This window comes from Prinia subflava, chromosome 9 (genome assembly GCF_021018805.1).
Source record: "Prinia subflava isolate CZ2003 ecotype Zambia chromosome 9, Cam_Psub_1.2, whole genome shotgun sequence".
NCBI lineage: Eukaryota > Metazoa > Chordata > Aves > Passeriformes > Cisticolidae > Prinia > Prinia subflava.
Window position 1 is genome coordinate 15,646,638 of NC_086255.1, and position 13,527 is coordinate 15,660,164.

The 13,527-nt window shown below is 51.9% G+C and overlaps 2 protein-coding genes across 10 annotated transcripts in view; both read left to right on the plus strand.

The window, feature by feature from the left end:
• Positions 1-3,235, plus strand: part of EXOC6 (exocyst complex component 6) — an 86,498-nt gene extending 83,263 nt beyond the window's left edge. For 5 of the 9 annotated variants that reach the window (XM_063405609.1, XM_063405601.1, XM_063405605.1 and 2 more), the window contains 2 exons: positions 1,192-1,304; positions 2,102-3,235. In XM_063405609.1, the coding sequence (XP_063261679.1) occupies positions 1,192-1,304; positions 2,102-2,234 (246 nt within the window). In that variant the 3' untranslated portion in view covers positions 2,235-3,235. Of the gene's footprint in view, positions 1-1,191 lie in introns of all 9 variants that reach the window. The other 4 variants (XM_063405608.1, XM_063405604.1, XR_010081312.1 and 1 more) reach the window with 3 other exon arrangements.
• Positions 3,236-3,639: 404 nt separating this feature from the next.
• LOC134554746 (cytochrome P450 26C1) lies at positions 3,640-13,294 on the plus strand. The gene is made up of 6 exons (XM_063405617.1): positions 3,640-4,116; positions 4,193-4,417; positions 4,547-4,822; positions 6,449-6,604; positions 10,029-10,535; positions 10,759-13,294. The coding sequence occupies exons 1-6, from the start codon at positions 3,925-3,927 to the stop codon at positions 11,119-11,121; spliced, it is 1,719 nt and encodes a 572-aa protein (XP_063261687.1). The 5' UTR covers positions 3,640-3,924; the 3' UTR covers positions 11,122-13,294.
• Positions 13,295-13,527: the final 233 nt, after the last annotated feature.

Sequence of the window (13,527 nt, forward strand, 5' to 3'; positions counted from 1 at the left end):
TGAGTAAGAAGTTTGAGAATTCAGAGGAGCAGGCGCCTGCTGCAGCTCTGCCTGTGGGATCAGGGGCTGCTACTGTTGTGCCCCAGGTGTAAAAGCTCTGGTCTGGCTTAGCACAAGCTAATGTTTGAAGTGAACAGGGTTCTTCCTTGAAGTAGCAAAGTGGTGTAAGTTGCAGTAGTCTGTTACATTTTTTAAGTGGCTTTGTTACACAAAATCCTGTTCTGGCCCACCTTTGCAGCATTACTGATCCAGCAGGGCTCCAGGTTACAGTAAGGACCCAGCTCAGCAGAGCAGCCACAGGCACTGCACGCTGGGGCGAGGTGTTGTTAGTGGTTCCCAACGCTCATTTTATCAGTAGGTTTGGCTAACACAGGCAGCCTGAGAACAAGCCCTTGTTAGCCCTTGTTAGCCCTCCGCAGCAGGGCAAGGGCAGGCAGCAGACGCAGGGGGAAGCTGGGGCGCCCCGCCATTGACGTCAATGGCAGTGGGGCCCGCTGGCCCGCAGGTAGCCGTGGGAAAGGCGGCCCCGAGCGGGGCTGCCTGTGCCCTGGCCCCTGGCAGCCTGGGCAGGGTGCCCAGCGGTGCCTGGCCTGCACCCTGTGATGGTGGACGGGGAATTAGGCTTTGAGGGCCGTGAGGATGCTGGCTGCTGAAGGTTCGGCATTGCATCTGATTGTAAAAGCAGGCTGGTTTTTTGTTGAACAGCAGCTCTGAGACCACGAGTCAAAGACCTGATTTGAAACTGCAGCCAAGCGTAGGACTGTGCTTGGAGACGTTTTGTTCCTCCACTAATGTGTTTGGGTTTGTTTGGCCAAAAGCGTGCCCAGGGCTTAGCGCTGAGTTTCAAGGATCAGTCACAATGGAGAGTGCAGCCAAGAGGTGTTTCATTCACTTCTTTGAGACTACCTGAACCTCTCGTTTAAATTACTTTGAGAAGCAGCAGACAGGAGCATCCCTGTCTTGCTCCCCACTGTAAAGCAAGTTCCCAAATACTAAAGCGTGAAGCCATTAGCATCCCCTCCAGGGGCCGAACCTTCGCAGCCGCCTCCCTGCACACTGAGGGAGGTGAGAGACGCTAAAGAAAGAAATGAGCAGGTGAAGGGGGGGTGTTGGCTGGGCTCGGCGAGGGGCTGCGCCCGGCCTCTCTCCGCAGAGCCGCCCCGCACTCCCTCACCCGCCTCTCTCCCGCAGCTCCTGGACCTCTTCATGGTGTGGGACTGGTCCACCTACCTGGCTGACTACGGGCAGGCCACCTCCAAGTACCTGCGGGTCAACCCCAGCACGGCCCTCACGCTCCTGGAGAAGTAAGTGCGGGGGCCGGGGCCGGAGCTGCCGGCGCGGGGATGCAAAGCGGCGCCGGAGCCGGGGCCGCCCCACGGGAGCGGCGGGAGCAGCCAGCGCCTGCCCGAATTGCCGTTCTAGGGGAGGCAGGCGCTGAGCTTTGGCCGTGGTGAAGCCGTGCGAGCGTCTCACCGGCCTGGCGGGCGGGCAGGGTGAGCGGGACACGTTACCGGCAGCCCGGTACCAAGCCGCTTGTGAAAACCGCATCAGAACAGCTGCGGTTTAAATACGCTTTCTAACAGTATTTTCTCTCCTTTCCTGCCTGCGATGAAAATGTCTTTCGCAGAGTTCACAGAGGGTATGTATCGCCTATATTGTTACAAAATATTTTTTCTGTAACTTACTCAATTTCCCGAATTTCGTTTTTATATCCGTTGGTACGGGAAATCAGCAATATAGATACCCGCTATTGACGGTGAACGAAAGTTACCCATTCGCCGAGTCTGAATTTACCATGGAAGGAGAGGATACTAACGGGTTTTCTGACTTGATTCTCTCCTAGGGCAATTGGTCGGAGTCCTGCTGAATGGGTATTTGCTTAATACTTACAGGTTATTTGTGAAATAGTATTTGTTAAAACGAATTCTATATCGCAGAAGTTTAATTTAATAACACATAGTGAACAGGTTTAGTAATCTTTCAGTTCTTGTTAGCAGAAAGATCAAAAGAGGAACAGCAGTAAACTGATCTAAATAGTCAGATTTTTCCTTTTCAATTTATGTTTCTAATGTGTTTGTCACTTGCTTTTTTATTTCTCTAGAATGAAAGACTCCAGCAAAAAGAACAACATTTTTGCTCAGTTCAGGAAGAATGACCGTGACAAGCAGAAGCTAATAGAGACTGTAGTAAAGCAACTTAGGAGTTTAGTGAATGGTATGTCCCAGCACACATAGGCCTCTTAAATCGACAGTATCTCATCACACCAAGAGGTGTTTCTTAGCCACTATTTCTACTAAGCAAATGATGATACCAGTTAGGACTTTTGTTTGACGGAGAGAAGGAAAAATGCAGTAGATGGATTGTACATGTAGTCTTCAACAAACAATTCTTTGTACGTATTTTTAATGGATCGAATACTATTTTGTATATTGTAAACAAATGGTGAAAAATAAGGTTGTACAATAAAAACCAGCGCAATTGTATTGTACATGGAACAGCTAAACTGTAAATACGTTATTTAAATATCTGCAGATATGGTGTCCAGAATTTTGCTCCAAGTAGGAATTATTTGAGAAATGACCCCTTAGTTGCTGTTTTCTGGTTGGATCCTAATTTAATGTTTTGAAGCATTGAGATACTTGTGTTTCAGATGCCACCTATTGTTTTCTTGCATTAAATGTATATTAGCCTTAAAGTGATTGGACATAATTTTGTATACCAGGTTTTGTAGTCTGGAGGTATGAAAAAGTCTTCTGATTTTTAGTACCTTTGAAAACTACCTGAGAACTAGACTTGATATCTATTTAGCATTAGGACTTATAGGCTTTGTTCTCCAAAAGGGTTTAATCTTGAGGTTGTGAATGTAAATAACCATTTGAGTTCTTTATAATGTGACATGTTGTTTCGTTTTGGTTTTGTTCCTCAGGGTTACTATTTCTAACTGTACTTTTGTAAGATCTCGGGTTCTTTATCCCACGCTGCAGTAAGGAATAGGTTTGCCGCTGTTGGTTTCGTGCTGCATCTGTTTGTTGGTTTGCGCTTTCTCCTGCCAGCCCCATCCCAGCGATTAGCATTTTGTCCGACTGTCCGTCTCTTTGCGCTGTCCCCTCCTGGCTATTTTAGACACTAAGAGAATGTCTAACAGATACAAACCAAATGGAACGTGTAAAAATTATGTACATTTTCGCTGTATTTTTAAGTTATTGACGGTCTAAATACAGTAATATAAACCTCACCCGCGTTCCTGTTTAATGTCGCACACCAGAGCACACATCGGGGCCGGTTTCGCGGGACCTGTGCAGGTCGCGACTCACTGGTGATTTAGCCCCGGGGAAGGCGGCCGGGGCTCGGCGCGGCCCCGACGGCGGGAAGCGGGCCGGCAGCGCTGCAGGGCCGCCCCGCCTGGCGCTGCAGGCCGGGGAGCCGGGGCGGTGGGGCCTGCGGAGCAGGGGGAGCCCGGGACGGGACTCGCTACCTGGGCGGGCTGGCCCGAGGGGGCGCCGGGAGATCCCGGCGGGGCGCAGAGGGTACCCCGCTCCCAGGGGCGGCCGTCCCTCCTCCGGCTGGGGCGCCCCGAGGCGCTGGGCGGGGGCGGGAGGGGCGCCGGGCCCCCAGCCCGGGGGGCTGCCCCGCCGCCGCCCCGAGCCCCTCGGCCGCTGTCCCCGGCCCTCCGCGCCAATCACCGCACTTGGCCGCGCTGCTTAAATATGCAGCGGATACGTCATCTCCGAAGGTGGATCGGGCGTAAGTGGCCAATATCTATATAAATGTGGCCGAGGGGCGAACCGGCAGCAGGAGGCGAGCGGGGCCGGGCGGGCAGCAGCCGGCAGCGCCCGTCGCGCAGTGCCCGTAGCCGAGCCGCGGGCGCCGGCCCCCGTGCCCGACAGCCGCCGCCGCCCGCCCCGTGCCCGCCGCCGGAGGAGGATGCCGGCCGGGCTCTCCTGGCCCGGGGCAGCGGCGCTGGTGCTGCTGGCCCTGGCTCTGCTGGTCACCCTGTGCCGGCACCTGTGGGCGCTGCGCTGGAGCCTCAGCAGGGACCGAGCCAGCGCCCTGCCCCTGCCCAAGGGCTCCATGGGCTGGCCCTTCTTCGGGGAGACTCTGCACTGGCTGCTCCAGGTAAGGCGCCGGGGGAACGGGGCGGGGTGGGAAGGGGGTGGCAGGAGCCGCGGGCTGACCCGCAGCTCGCCCCCAGGGCTCCCGCTTCCACAGCTCTCGGCGGGAGAGGTACGGAAACGTCTTCAAGACCCACCTCCTGGGCCGGCCGGTGGTGCGGGTGACAGGCGCTGAGAACATCCGCAAGATCCTGCTGGGTGAGCACACGCTGGTCAGCTCACAGTGGCCCCAAAGCACCCACATCATCCTGGGCTCCCATACTCTGCTCAGCTCCACCGGTGACCTGCACCGCCAGCGCCGCAAGGTGAGCCTCACAAACACCCCGACGGGGCACACAGCCCAGGCGGCACCTCCGGCCCAGGCCTGGGACTCGGTGCCATGTGTGCACCCCTTGCTTTAACTGCCTGCCTCTCTTCCCCCCTTCTCCTCCTAGATCCTGGCCAGAGTCTTCAGCCGTGCCGCCCTGGAGAGCTACCTGCCGCGGATCCAGAAGGTTGTGAGCTGGGAGCTGCGGGGCTGGTGCATGGAGCCAGGCTCTGTCGCAGTTTATTCCTCCGCTAAAACCTTAACTTTCCGCATTGCAGCTCGGATTCTGCTGGGGCTCCGCCTGGAGGAAAAGCAGTTCAAGGATCTGGCCAAAACTTTTGAACAGCTGGTGGAGAACCTCTTCTCCCTGCCCTTCAACATACCCTTCAGTGGGCTGCGCAAGGTACTGCCGCCTGCACTGCTGCCTCTGCCCGGGGCAGAGCCTGCTGCCAAGGGCCTGGGCCCTGGCAGCACAGACCCCTGTCCCTAGGCCCACCAAGGGACACATCTGATGGGCCAGGACTTCTGCCCTAGGGCTGAGGGCTTGGTGTCTTTCCCCTTCTCTCTGCACCTCTCACCTGCTCCTGGCTGGCTTCCAACACCTCTGGGCACTGGCTCCAGCTCATTGTACAGCACAGGGCTCCTCTTCTCCCTCATCCCATGTGTTGCCTCTGGTGATTCCATCACGCCCGACCCTGTCGCGTCTTATCCCATCTGAACTCATGTCAGCCCACGGCAGAGGGGTCTGTGGGCATAAGCACAAAGACAGGTGGGCACAGCACACCCCAGCCTAGCACCCCCTCTGCAACTCAGGCAGGCTGAGAACTTAAACCTCTTATGGTCCTCAGTCCCTTGTAGTCCAGCAGCCCAGAGACAACCCAGCGAGAGGGACAGTCTCTGCCTCTTTCAACCTGCAGTTTCTTCCCTGCTGCTCTGCCCCTCTTTGCCTGCCTCTTCACACTCCTGCCCTAGGTATAGGTCCTGTGTACCATTCTTCCTCTCACATTCCTCCCTCCTCTGGTTTGGGTTCTCCACCCTTACCACAGCCGAAGTCTCCTGTCCACTTTAGCCAGGTCTTACCTCATCTCTTATTTCCACTGTGAGCTCTGCCCTGTTGGATCACTTTACCCAGCCAGTCCCAGTTCTCCCCCAGCCTCCCTGCTACTCTTCATCAAAACTCTTGTTTTCCCTGTCCAGTTTCCCTTTGCAGGTTGTTACCAGTATGAGTTTTCATCCCTCCCACCCTATTACTCTCTACCCTTTTTCAGGTCAGCCAAAGCCTGTCTGGCCCCAAACCAACATCTTCAACTTGCCTTTAGGACCCCTTGTTTTTCTCCTCACTCCCTGCCCTGTTTACTTTGTCCAATCCTTCCCACCTCAAATCTAAGCCATTGTATCTTCTTCCCAACATCTGGCCATGGCCATTTTTAATTTCAAATTTCTGGTCCTTCTGGATTTTGCAGGAGACATTTTTACAGAGAGTTGTACGCTCTGTGACTCTGTGCATCCCGCTTTGCAGTGACATTGCTGATCCCTTGACTTGCTGAGATCTTATGTGAATGTTTTGCTGCACTGGAGTGCAAGACACCTGAAGATGAGCTGACTGTGACTGATGTGTCTTTATCCACTATACCCTTGTAAAACCATTAGTGCCTTGCTGTCTGGGCTCAGTTTTATTGCTATCTTTTCTTGTCCCATGGGATAAGCTCCTTTTGGACCCGACACAGCTGTAGGTTTGCTCAGGGCAGATCCTCTGAACTTGGTAGCATGGGTTTACTGCTGTCCTTTCCTCCCAGAGAGTTTCTTAGGACTTGTTGCATTTGATTCACAAGTCAGCAAGGCAACAGAATGTGCAGCATTTCCCCCCAGACTGCTGCCTCTTGCAAGGCCCTGGGGCTGGGCAGCAGGTTAAACAGTTCTTCCTGTTACAGGTCCTGGGATTAAGGATTGCTACACTTGGGTTCCCCATGTCTTTCTAGAGAAGGGGGCAGTTCCTAAGGTTCTCCTGAACTGTGTGTGCCTCTCACAGGGAATCAAAGCACGGGACATGCTACATAAGTTTATGGAGAAGGCCATACAGGAAAAACTGCAGAGAAACAACCCAGAGGACCACAGCGATGCTCTGGATTTCATAATGAACAGTGCCAAGGAGCATGGCAAAGAATTCACCATGCAGGAGCTCAAGGTAAGGAGAAGCTCTGCCTTGCAGTGCCACTCCTGACTCTGGCTGTTTGAGAGACGTGGGCTGAGGGCCAGGGGGAGCCTTGTGTGGGGACCTCCACCAGCTGCTGACTCCTGCCCCCCTCTTAGCAGCGGTGAGGACACCGGCTCCTGCACAAGCGAGGGAGCCTGCTCTCAGCACACTCATGCTCTTGTAGTCCTGTGTCTCTTTGCATTAGAAGGGACCCTTTTAAAAGGGAATGAATGCCCCTTCTACCTTTCCTCTTCATGGCCACCAGCCTTCAGCCTGATGTAGGATGCTGGTAGGGTTATGTGGCTGCGTTAAGGCTCTGCACGTCTGTGCACTCAGTAACCTCCAGGACACTCTTGGAAATATTTAGAGCTGTTTGTGTGCTTCTCAAGCACAGCCCAGCACCCAGCCTAGGGCAGGGTGTAGATCATGTCCCTGGGCTCCTCAGGGCTGTGAGCCCAGAAATTTCTGAGGTGATGAATCAGAATGGATCCAGGGATGGAGCGATGGATTCCAGGTCATTCCCTATCACCTCCTCATTCATCAGATCATGTGGATTGCTATGATGAAATATGATGTATGACTGTAACATAGGGATGTGCTCAGCAGTCCTTGCTGAGCAAAGCCACCAGTGAACATCATGAATATTTTACCAAAGATCTTGGGGAAAAAATGTCATTAGTACTGCATCATTCATAGCTCCAGGTCACTCTGTATCAGTGAATGATAGATGACATTGCATTTATGTGACAAGTTTTGAAGAAGTTTTGCATGGGTACAGCAGCTGGATATGGTTTTAAAGTATTTGATTATAGTTTAAAGGTAGTTTTACTGTTTATTTAATTATTTCAGGATAACTGTCCAAAGACTGATATTTTATAAATATTTTGTAAAAATGCAGTCTCTAAATCTAAAATATTTGAAAAACTTTGAGCAACTATCAGATATAATTACAACCAGCATGCATTCCTAAATACATTTTATTATAATTATTCATTATATTATTTATTCTAACAATGTTTTATTATAATGTAATTTTTTAAATTAACTGACAGATTCAAAATATGATTAATTAATCTCTGTTAATAATCACATTAATATGATGCAAGAATAATTTCACAATCTCTCCCTGTCAATCATGTTCCTGGCTCTGATCACAAATGGAATAAGGAGATATTAAATATAACATGGACTGAGTGACATGGCAGTGACCTTGGGCCAGCTGATTCAAATTAAATATATTCATGTGTTGTTCTGTACCTTCATGGTTAGAAAATTTCTGTATTTAACAAAAATATTTGCAAACTGAACAGCCTATGCTTTCAATTATGGCAATATTCTATACCCTAATAAAACAGTAGTAGAGGTCTCATTTAATGAAATGGTGTAAGTGGATAAAAAGTCCAAAGCTGTCTCAGAGTTGTGGATATATCTGTCTTTGAGAGACCCTCCAGACACTGGCACAAACTAGTCACTAATCTGCTTTTTTTTCAAATGATCTGGAAAGATATTTTTCCCAGAAATTTTCCTAAATACACTGTGATTTGTACTGCTGCCATGAGCTCACCAGGGCCCTTAAAATGCAAAGGTCATTAGAAAGATATTGCTTTGCCAACAATACTGTTTTAAAATATTTTAAACCTTGGGGAAGATTTTGAAGAACTGTATCCTGCATACTAATGCTGTCACTAGCTGGGTGTTGCTGTGTGTAATGCTGTCTGTTCTGCCTCTCAGGACAGGGACAGTACTGGTGAAGAAGCTTGGGAATATCCTGCCTTCCACTCACTGCTTCTGTTGGCCTTGTAGGAGCAGGGAGGGGAGGCTGTGACAGCAGATGTGACACAGCTTCTGCAGCAGCACTGTCAGAGGTTGATGCAAAGAGCATAAGGGCTGTTATTTCAAACCTAAGAGGTTGCCCTAAATTCCTTGCATGCTATTGAAATGTCTTGGGGTTTAATTGCATGTGGTGGAACTGAGAGGTTTCTTTTCATCTGGGTCTGCTACCTTGTGAATGTAAAAATTCCTGCTAATGCCTGCAGGAGGTGTGATTGGGGTTGACAGGGATCTGTTGTTCCAGGGATTTTATTTCAGCTGGAAGATGCCCTTGAGAGCTGCACTTTGGCAAAAGCATCTAGCCCAGCCAATATAGGGCACTAGGGATGGTAGCAAAGTGTCATCTTTGTTACATTATCCTTAACTTTATCAGACTGGAATCCAAGTACCTTCAGTCTTCAAGTGTTCCTCTCTGCTAGAACCAATTGTGTCAGAACAATTTAAAGTCTAGATGCAGTTGTGTGAAGGGAAACTGCTCTGTGTCCCTGGGGGATTTTGCTCCTCTTTGCCCCTGGGCTGGAGCAATTAATGCTCTGTGATACCAGTCAGGTCCCAGGCCTCCTCCCTTCCACTTCTTGGCTTTTGTCTCCGGCCTCAGTGCTCCCAGCCCTGTGCTGTGGAGCCACTGGCACCTTCAGATGATGCTGTAGGTTTGAGCATTATGTTTGCTGTCAGAGATGCCTCACGAACCAGCTCTGGGCAACCCTTAACTTTTGGAAAACCACTTGCAAAAGTTGATCAGAGGGTGCTGCAAACAGCCCCCTGGCACGTGCTGTTCCATACAGACCCTGCAGACAGTCCCACAAAGGGTAAGAGGCTGTGAGGAGACCCCTGACCTTGGACAAGGCACATATTACAGATTTGACTGTGCTGTGATCTGTGCATCTGAGCTGCTTAACTTCCTAACTTGTTATGGATACATGTGCTATGGAGCTGTTGGGAACTCTGCTGTGCTTCAGACTGTACAGGTTGAAAAGCAAGTCCTATGCCTGGTGTGTGCTTCTTACTGGCTACAGCACTTCCCAGGCTGATCTGCCCTAGCAGAGAGGCCTTTATGCTTCTGACTCTTGCCTTGACTCCCCTCCCAGATAAGATCAGTCATAACTGGAGATGGATCAAATGCAACCCACTTTAGCTGCCAGCACATCTAGAATTTGTGCATAAACCACTGCCCATATCCTTTGCCTGGGCAGAGAAGTAAAAGCTGGGTGCAAAGGGGAATTGGCAGATGAAGATAAAAAGGATAATACTTGAAATGGACTTCACCCAATGTGCTATAATGCATGCTAAAGTGCTGCCTTAAAATTGGTAAATCTTGTGAGGAAATCTTAGAAGAGCTGATTGGAGGTAATGTGTACTCATCTCAGCCGTAGTTCTGCATCAGTCACTTAGCAAGTGGATGTCCTGTTCATACAGAAAGAAATGCTTTGGTCCCTGCCAATCCAGGATGGGTGTGGGTTTGGGGAGTGCAGAGTGGGGGCCAGGTCCCTCTGCACAGGGGCAAAACCTGCAAAAGGTGAGAACAGTCTGACACACAATCACTTTGAAATGTTATTCAAACTTGTCATTTTCATTCCTCTCTCAGGAATCAGCAATTGAGCTCATATTTGCTGCTTTTTTCACCACGGCTAGTGCTAGCACCTCTCTGATCCTCCTGCTATTGAAGCACCCCTCAGTTATTGAAAAAATAAGGCAGGAGCTGATGTCCCATGAGCTGTACCAGCAGAGTGAGTGCTGCCCTGCAGGACCCTGCCTGGACACCCTGACTATCCAGAGCAGGGACAGAGAGAAACTACTTTCCCACTCCACGGCCAAAGACATTCACAAGGACCAGAGCCAGCACCTGGCCCCGGTGGAGGAAGATTCCCTCCAGTGCAGTGCCCTGCCGGAGCCCACTGGCCCCCGGAGCAAGCCCTGCGCTGGCCCCCAACTCCCGGCTCCCCCAGGACAGAGCTGTCACTGCACCTCGGACATCAGCCTGGAGAAGCTGAGCCGCCTGCGCTACCTGGACTGTGTGATTAAGGAGGTGCTGCGGGTGCTGCCCCCAGTCTCCGGAGGCTACAGGACGGCACTGCAGACTTTTGAGCTCGATGTAAGTGCTTGGCGCTGAGGCAGGCTGCTGTAGAGCTGAGCCTGCCGTTGTGTGCAAGCACCCCGTGTCCAGCACGGTGGTGGTGCTTGGCAGTGTAGCTCAAGGGAGGTGTCACCCTGCAGCCTCTGTGGGTCCCAGTCGGGCTGGGGAGAAAGGAACCGTAGAGCAGGTATGTAGCACAGGTATGTAACAGTCCTGTGCTCCCTCTTCTCTCCCTTCCCAGGGCTACCAGATCCCCAAAGGCTGGAGCGTCATGTACAGCATCCGTGACACCCATGAGACAGCTGCTGTCTACCAGAGCCCCCCCGGCAGCTTTGACCCCGATCGCTTCGCTGCCGGCCGGCCCGAGGCTGCGGGCCGCTTCCACTACATCCCCTTCGGAGGCGGGGCCCGGAGCTGCATCGGCAAGGAGCTGGCACAGGCCATCCTCAAGCTGCTGGCCATTGAGCTGGTCAGCACGGCCCGCTGGGAGCTGGCCACCCCTGGCTACCCCTCCATGCAGACCGTGCCCATCGTGCACCCTGTCAACGACGGGCTGCAGCTCTACTTCCACCCACTGCAGCCCAGCCAAGGCCACCGGGCCTGAGCCAGGGCTGTGCTGCTCCCCCAGCCCTGGAGCTCATGCCCCTCCACAGCTCTGGGAGCAGGTCTCTGCTGCCCCAGGCTGGGTCTGCTACACAACCTTAAAGGTCCTTCTGTTTTTCCTCTCCTGGTGCACAGGCTGGTAGGGTGTGCAGGGTGCTGCAGCAGGGTGTCCTGCAGAGTCCCACTCCTGAGCACTGGGACCTGCTGGAGCTGCTGGCAGGGTGCACATGGCATGGGGACTCAGTCAGCCTCTGCCCTATACAGGCTCCCCTACCAGGGATGGGGACCAAAATTCTGAGACCCACAGCTAAGACTCCCAGGGTTGTCTCCTGTAGGTGTGTTATAGGAGAGGCAGGACAAACATCCTGCACACTGTAGCTTTTTAGATGAAAAAAGAGGGAAGGTGGGGGCTCTGCAGGAAAACACGTGCCAGAGTTGCCCAATCCACAGCATCAACTCTAGCTAGAATAATAGGGTGTAAAGCGGTTTTTATTTTAAATATTTAATCTCATTCATGCACTTCCCATTAGAGCTGGCACAGAGGACATCTCTCATTCACCCTGTAGTAGTAGCTGTGTACGTTGTGCTAGAACACTGTGCTACTGCTTGGGGTCTGCCATGAAGCCCCCTCTGAAGTCCCCCCAGGATATTCTCCCCAGCCACAGCCTACCCATGGGATTGGACTGAAGCAGGGAAGGGGGCTTTGGGGAGCAAATATTTAGAAAACAGACATTTCTGGATATGTAGAAAGTCCCTTGTTCCTGGTGATCTGTTCTCATTGCAGAGGGGACATCTGCAAGGTGACACAGGCCCTGTGGTAGCTTGCTGGCTGGCCAGACTGACTCTGTCACCTCCGTCAGCCCAGCTCTGCCAGGGAAAGTGTCAGGACAGCAGCTCCATGTGTCTGTCCAGGAGGTGGTACCCGAGGTTAAACGTGGGTGTTGAGGGCACCCTTTTAGATGGCTTTTGGGTACCCCCACAGGGTATTTCTCTCCCATGTAAAATAAAATGAACTGAGTCCTGTTGTTTGTGTACTGAGAACAGCGCTGGGCCCAGGCCCTTGATCCACAATGTGTCGATAAATTTCTTTCAGTTTAACTTCTACTCCCCACTATCATGTGTGAATGCAGTGGGAAAATAATCCTCCTTGTCCCTCCAGAGCATCCCATGCCTGGTGGTGTCGTGTGCTCTGTGTGAAGAACCAGCTCGACCTGTGAGGGCCAAAATGGCAGTGTCCCTTTGGAAAGGCTCTGGGGAGCTCTCCAGTCTCCTGAAACTCTATCATCATCCTGCTTCAGTGCTAGAGATGGCCTTGCCCTGCCAATCCCCCTTGCCTGTCCATGCTGGGGCACTGCAGCAGGGTGTGTGCTGGCATTAACTCTCGGAGGGCTGTGCAGCCACCACCTCAGTACCTCGGGCAGAAACCTGGCTCCCAAATGTGACAGGTCAAATCTGGAGGAGTTGAACTGCACGGCTGAGTTAAGTGCTAATGGCAAGTCGACCCTGTAGTGAACCAGAGTCTCTGGCCCTCCTGACCTTGTCCTGAAAGGTGAATCTTTTTTGCCTATCAGAGCTGAAATCAGTAGATGGTGGCTGCAAGTGGCAATGACTAACTTTAATTAGCAGGAGTTACTGGCTGGCTGAGAATGCAGGCGGTTCTCACCGCGGGCAGGACCTGCAGGGCTGGGCCTGCAGCACCCAGCACCCGCTGCTGGAAGGTCAGGCTCCTGCAGCAGTGCACTTAAAAATTACTCTGAGCGCCAACAAGCCCACTAAAAAATGAAACATGAATCTAGTTAAAAAAAACAAAACAAAAACAAATACAAAACAAACAAAAAAAAACCCTAAAAGAAACTGATAAACTGATTTTGTTTGCAGATAAACACAAGCATTTACAAATGAAGTGTAATAATTGTTACTTGTAATCAAAGTTTGTTCATATTAGGCTGTTAATTTCTTGACCCCCTTCCAAGATGTTTTTAATTATCCCTTTCACTCTTTACCATTTGATTCTTTTCAAGCCGATGGCTGGGGAATACACAGCTGGGGAGATAATAAAGCCTTCCTGTGGCAATTATCGGTGCTCAGGCCACCGTATCTCGTTATTTTGATAGACAGTGAACTTGGCGCGGTTGCCGGCCGGGTTCACGCAGATGTCACGGTCCGTGTTGTAGGTCACAAGCAGGTCAGCGCCCGGCGAGGGGAGAGCGCCGGGTCAGGGCGCGGCCGCCGCTCCCGGCCAGCGCCGCCCGAGCCCGCGGCGATCCCCGAGGGGCTACCGGGGCCGGGGGAGCACCCTCCGGGGGCTTCCCTCCTGGGGAAGGGGCTGTGGAGGCGGGCGGCCTCGCTCCGACAAGGCATCGTATGATGCGTCGTGTCTCGTGTGATGCGTTGATTGTTAGAAAAA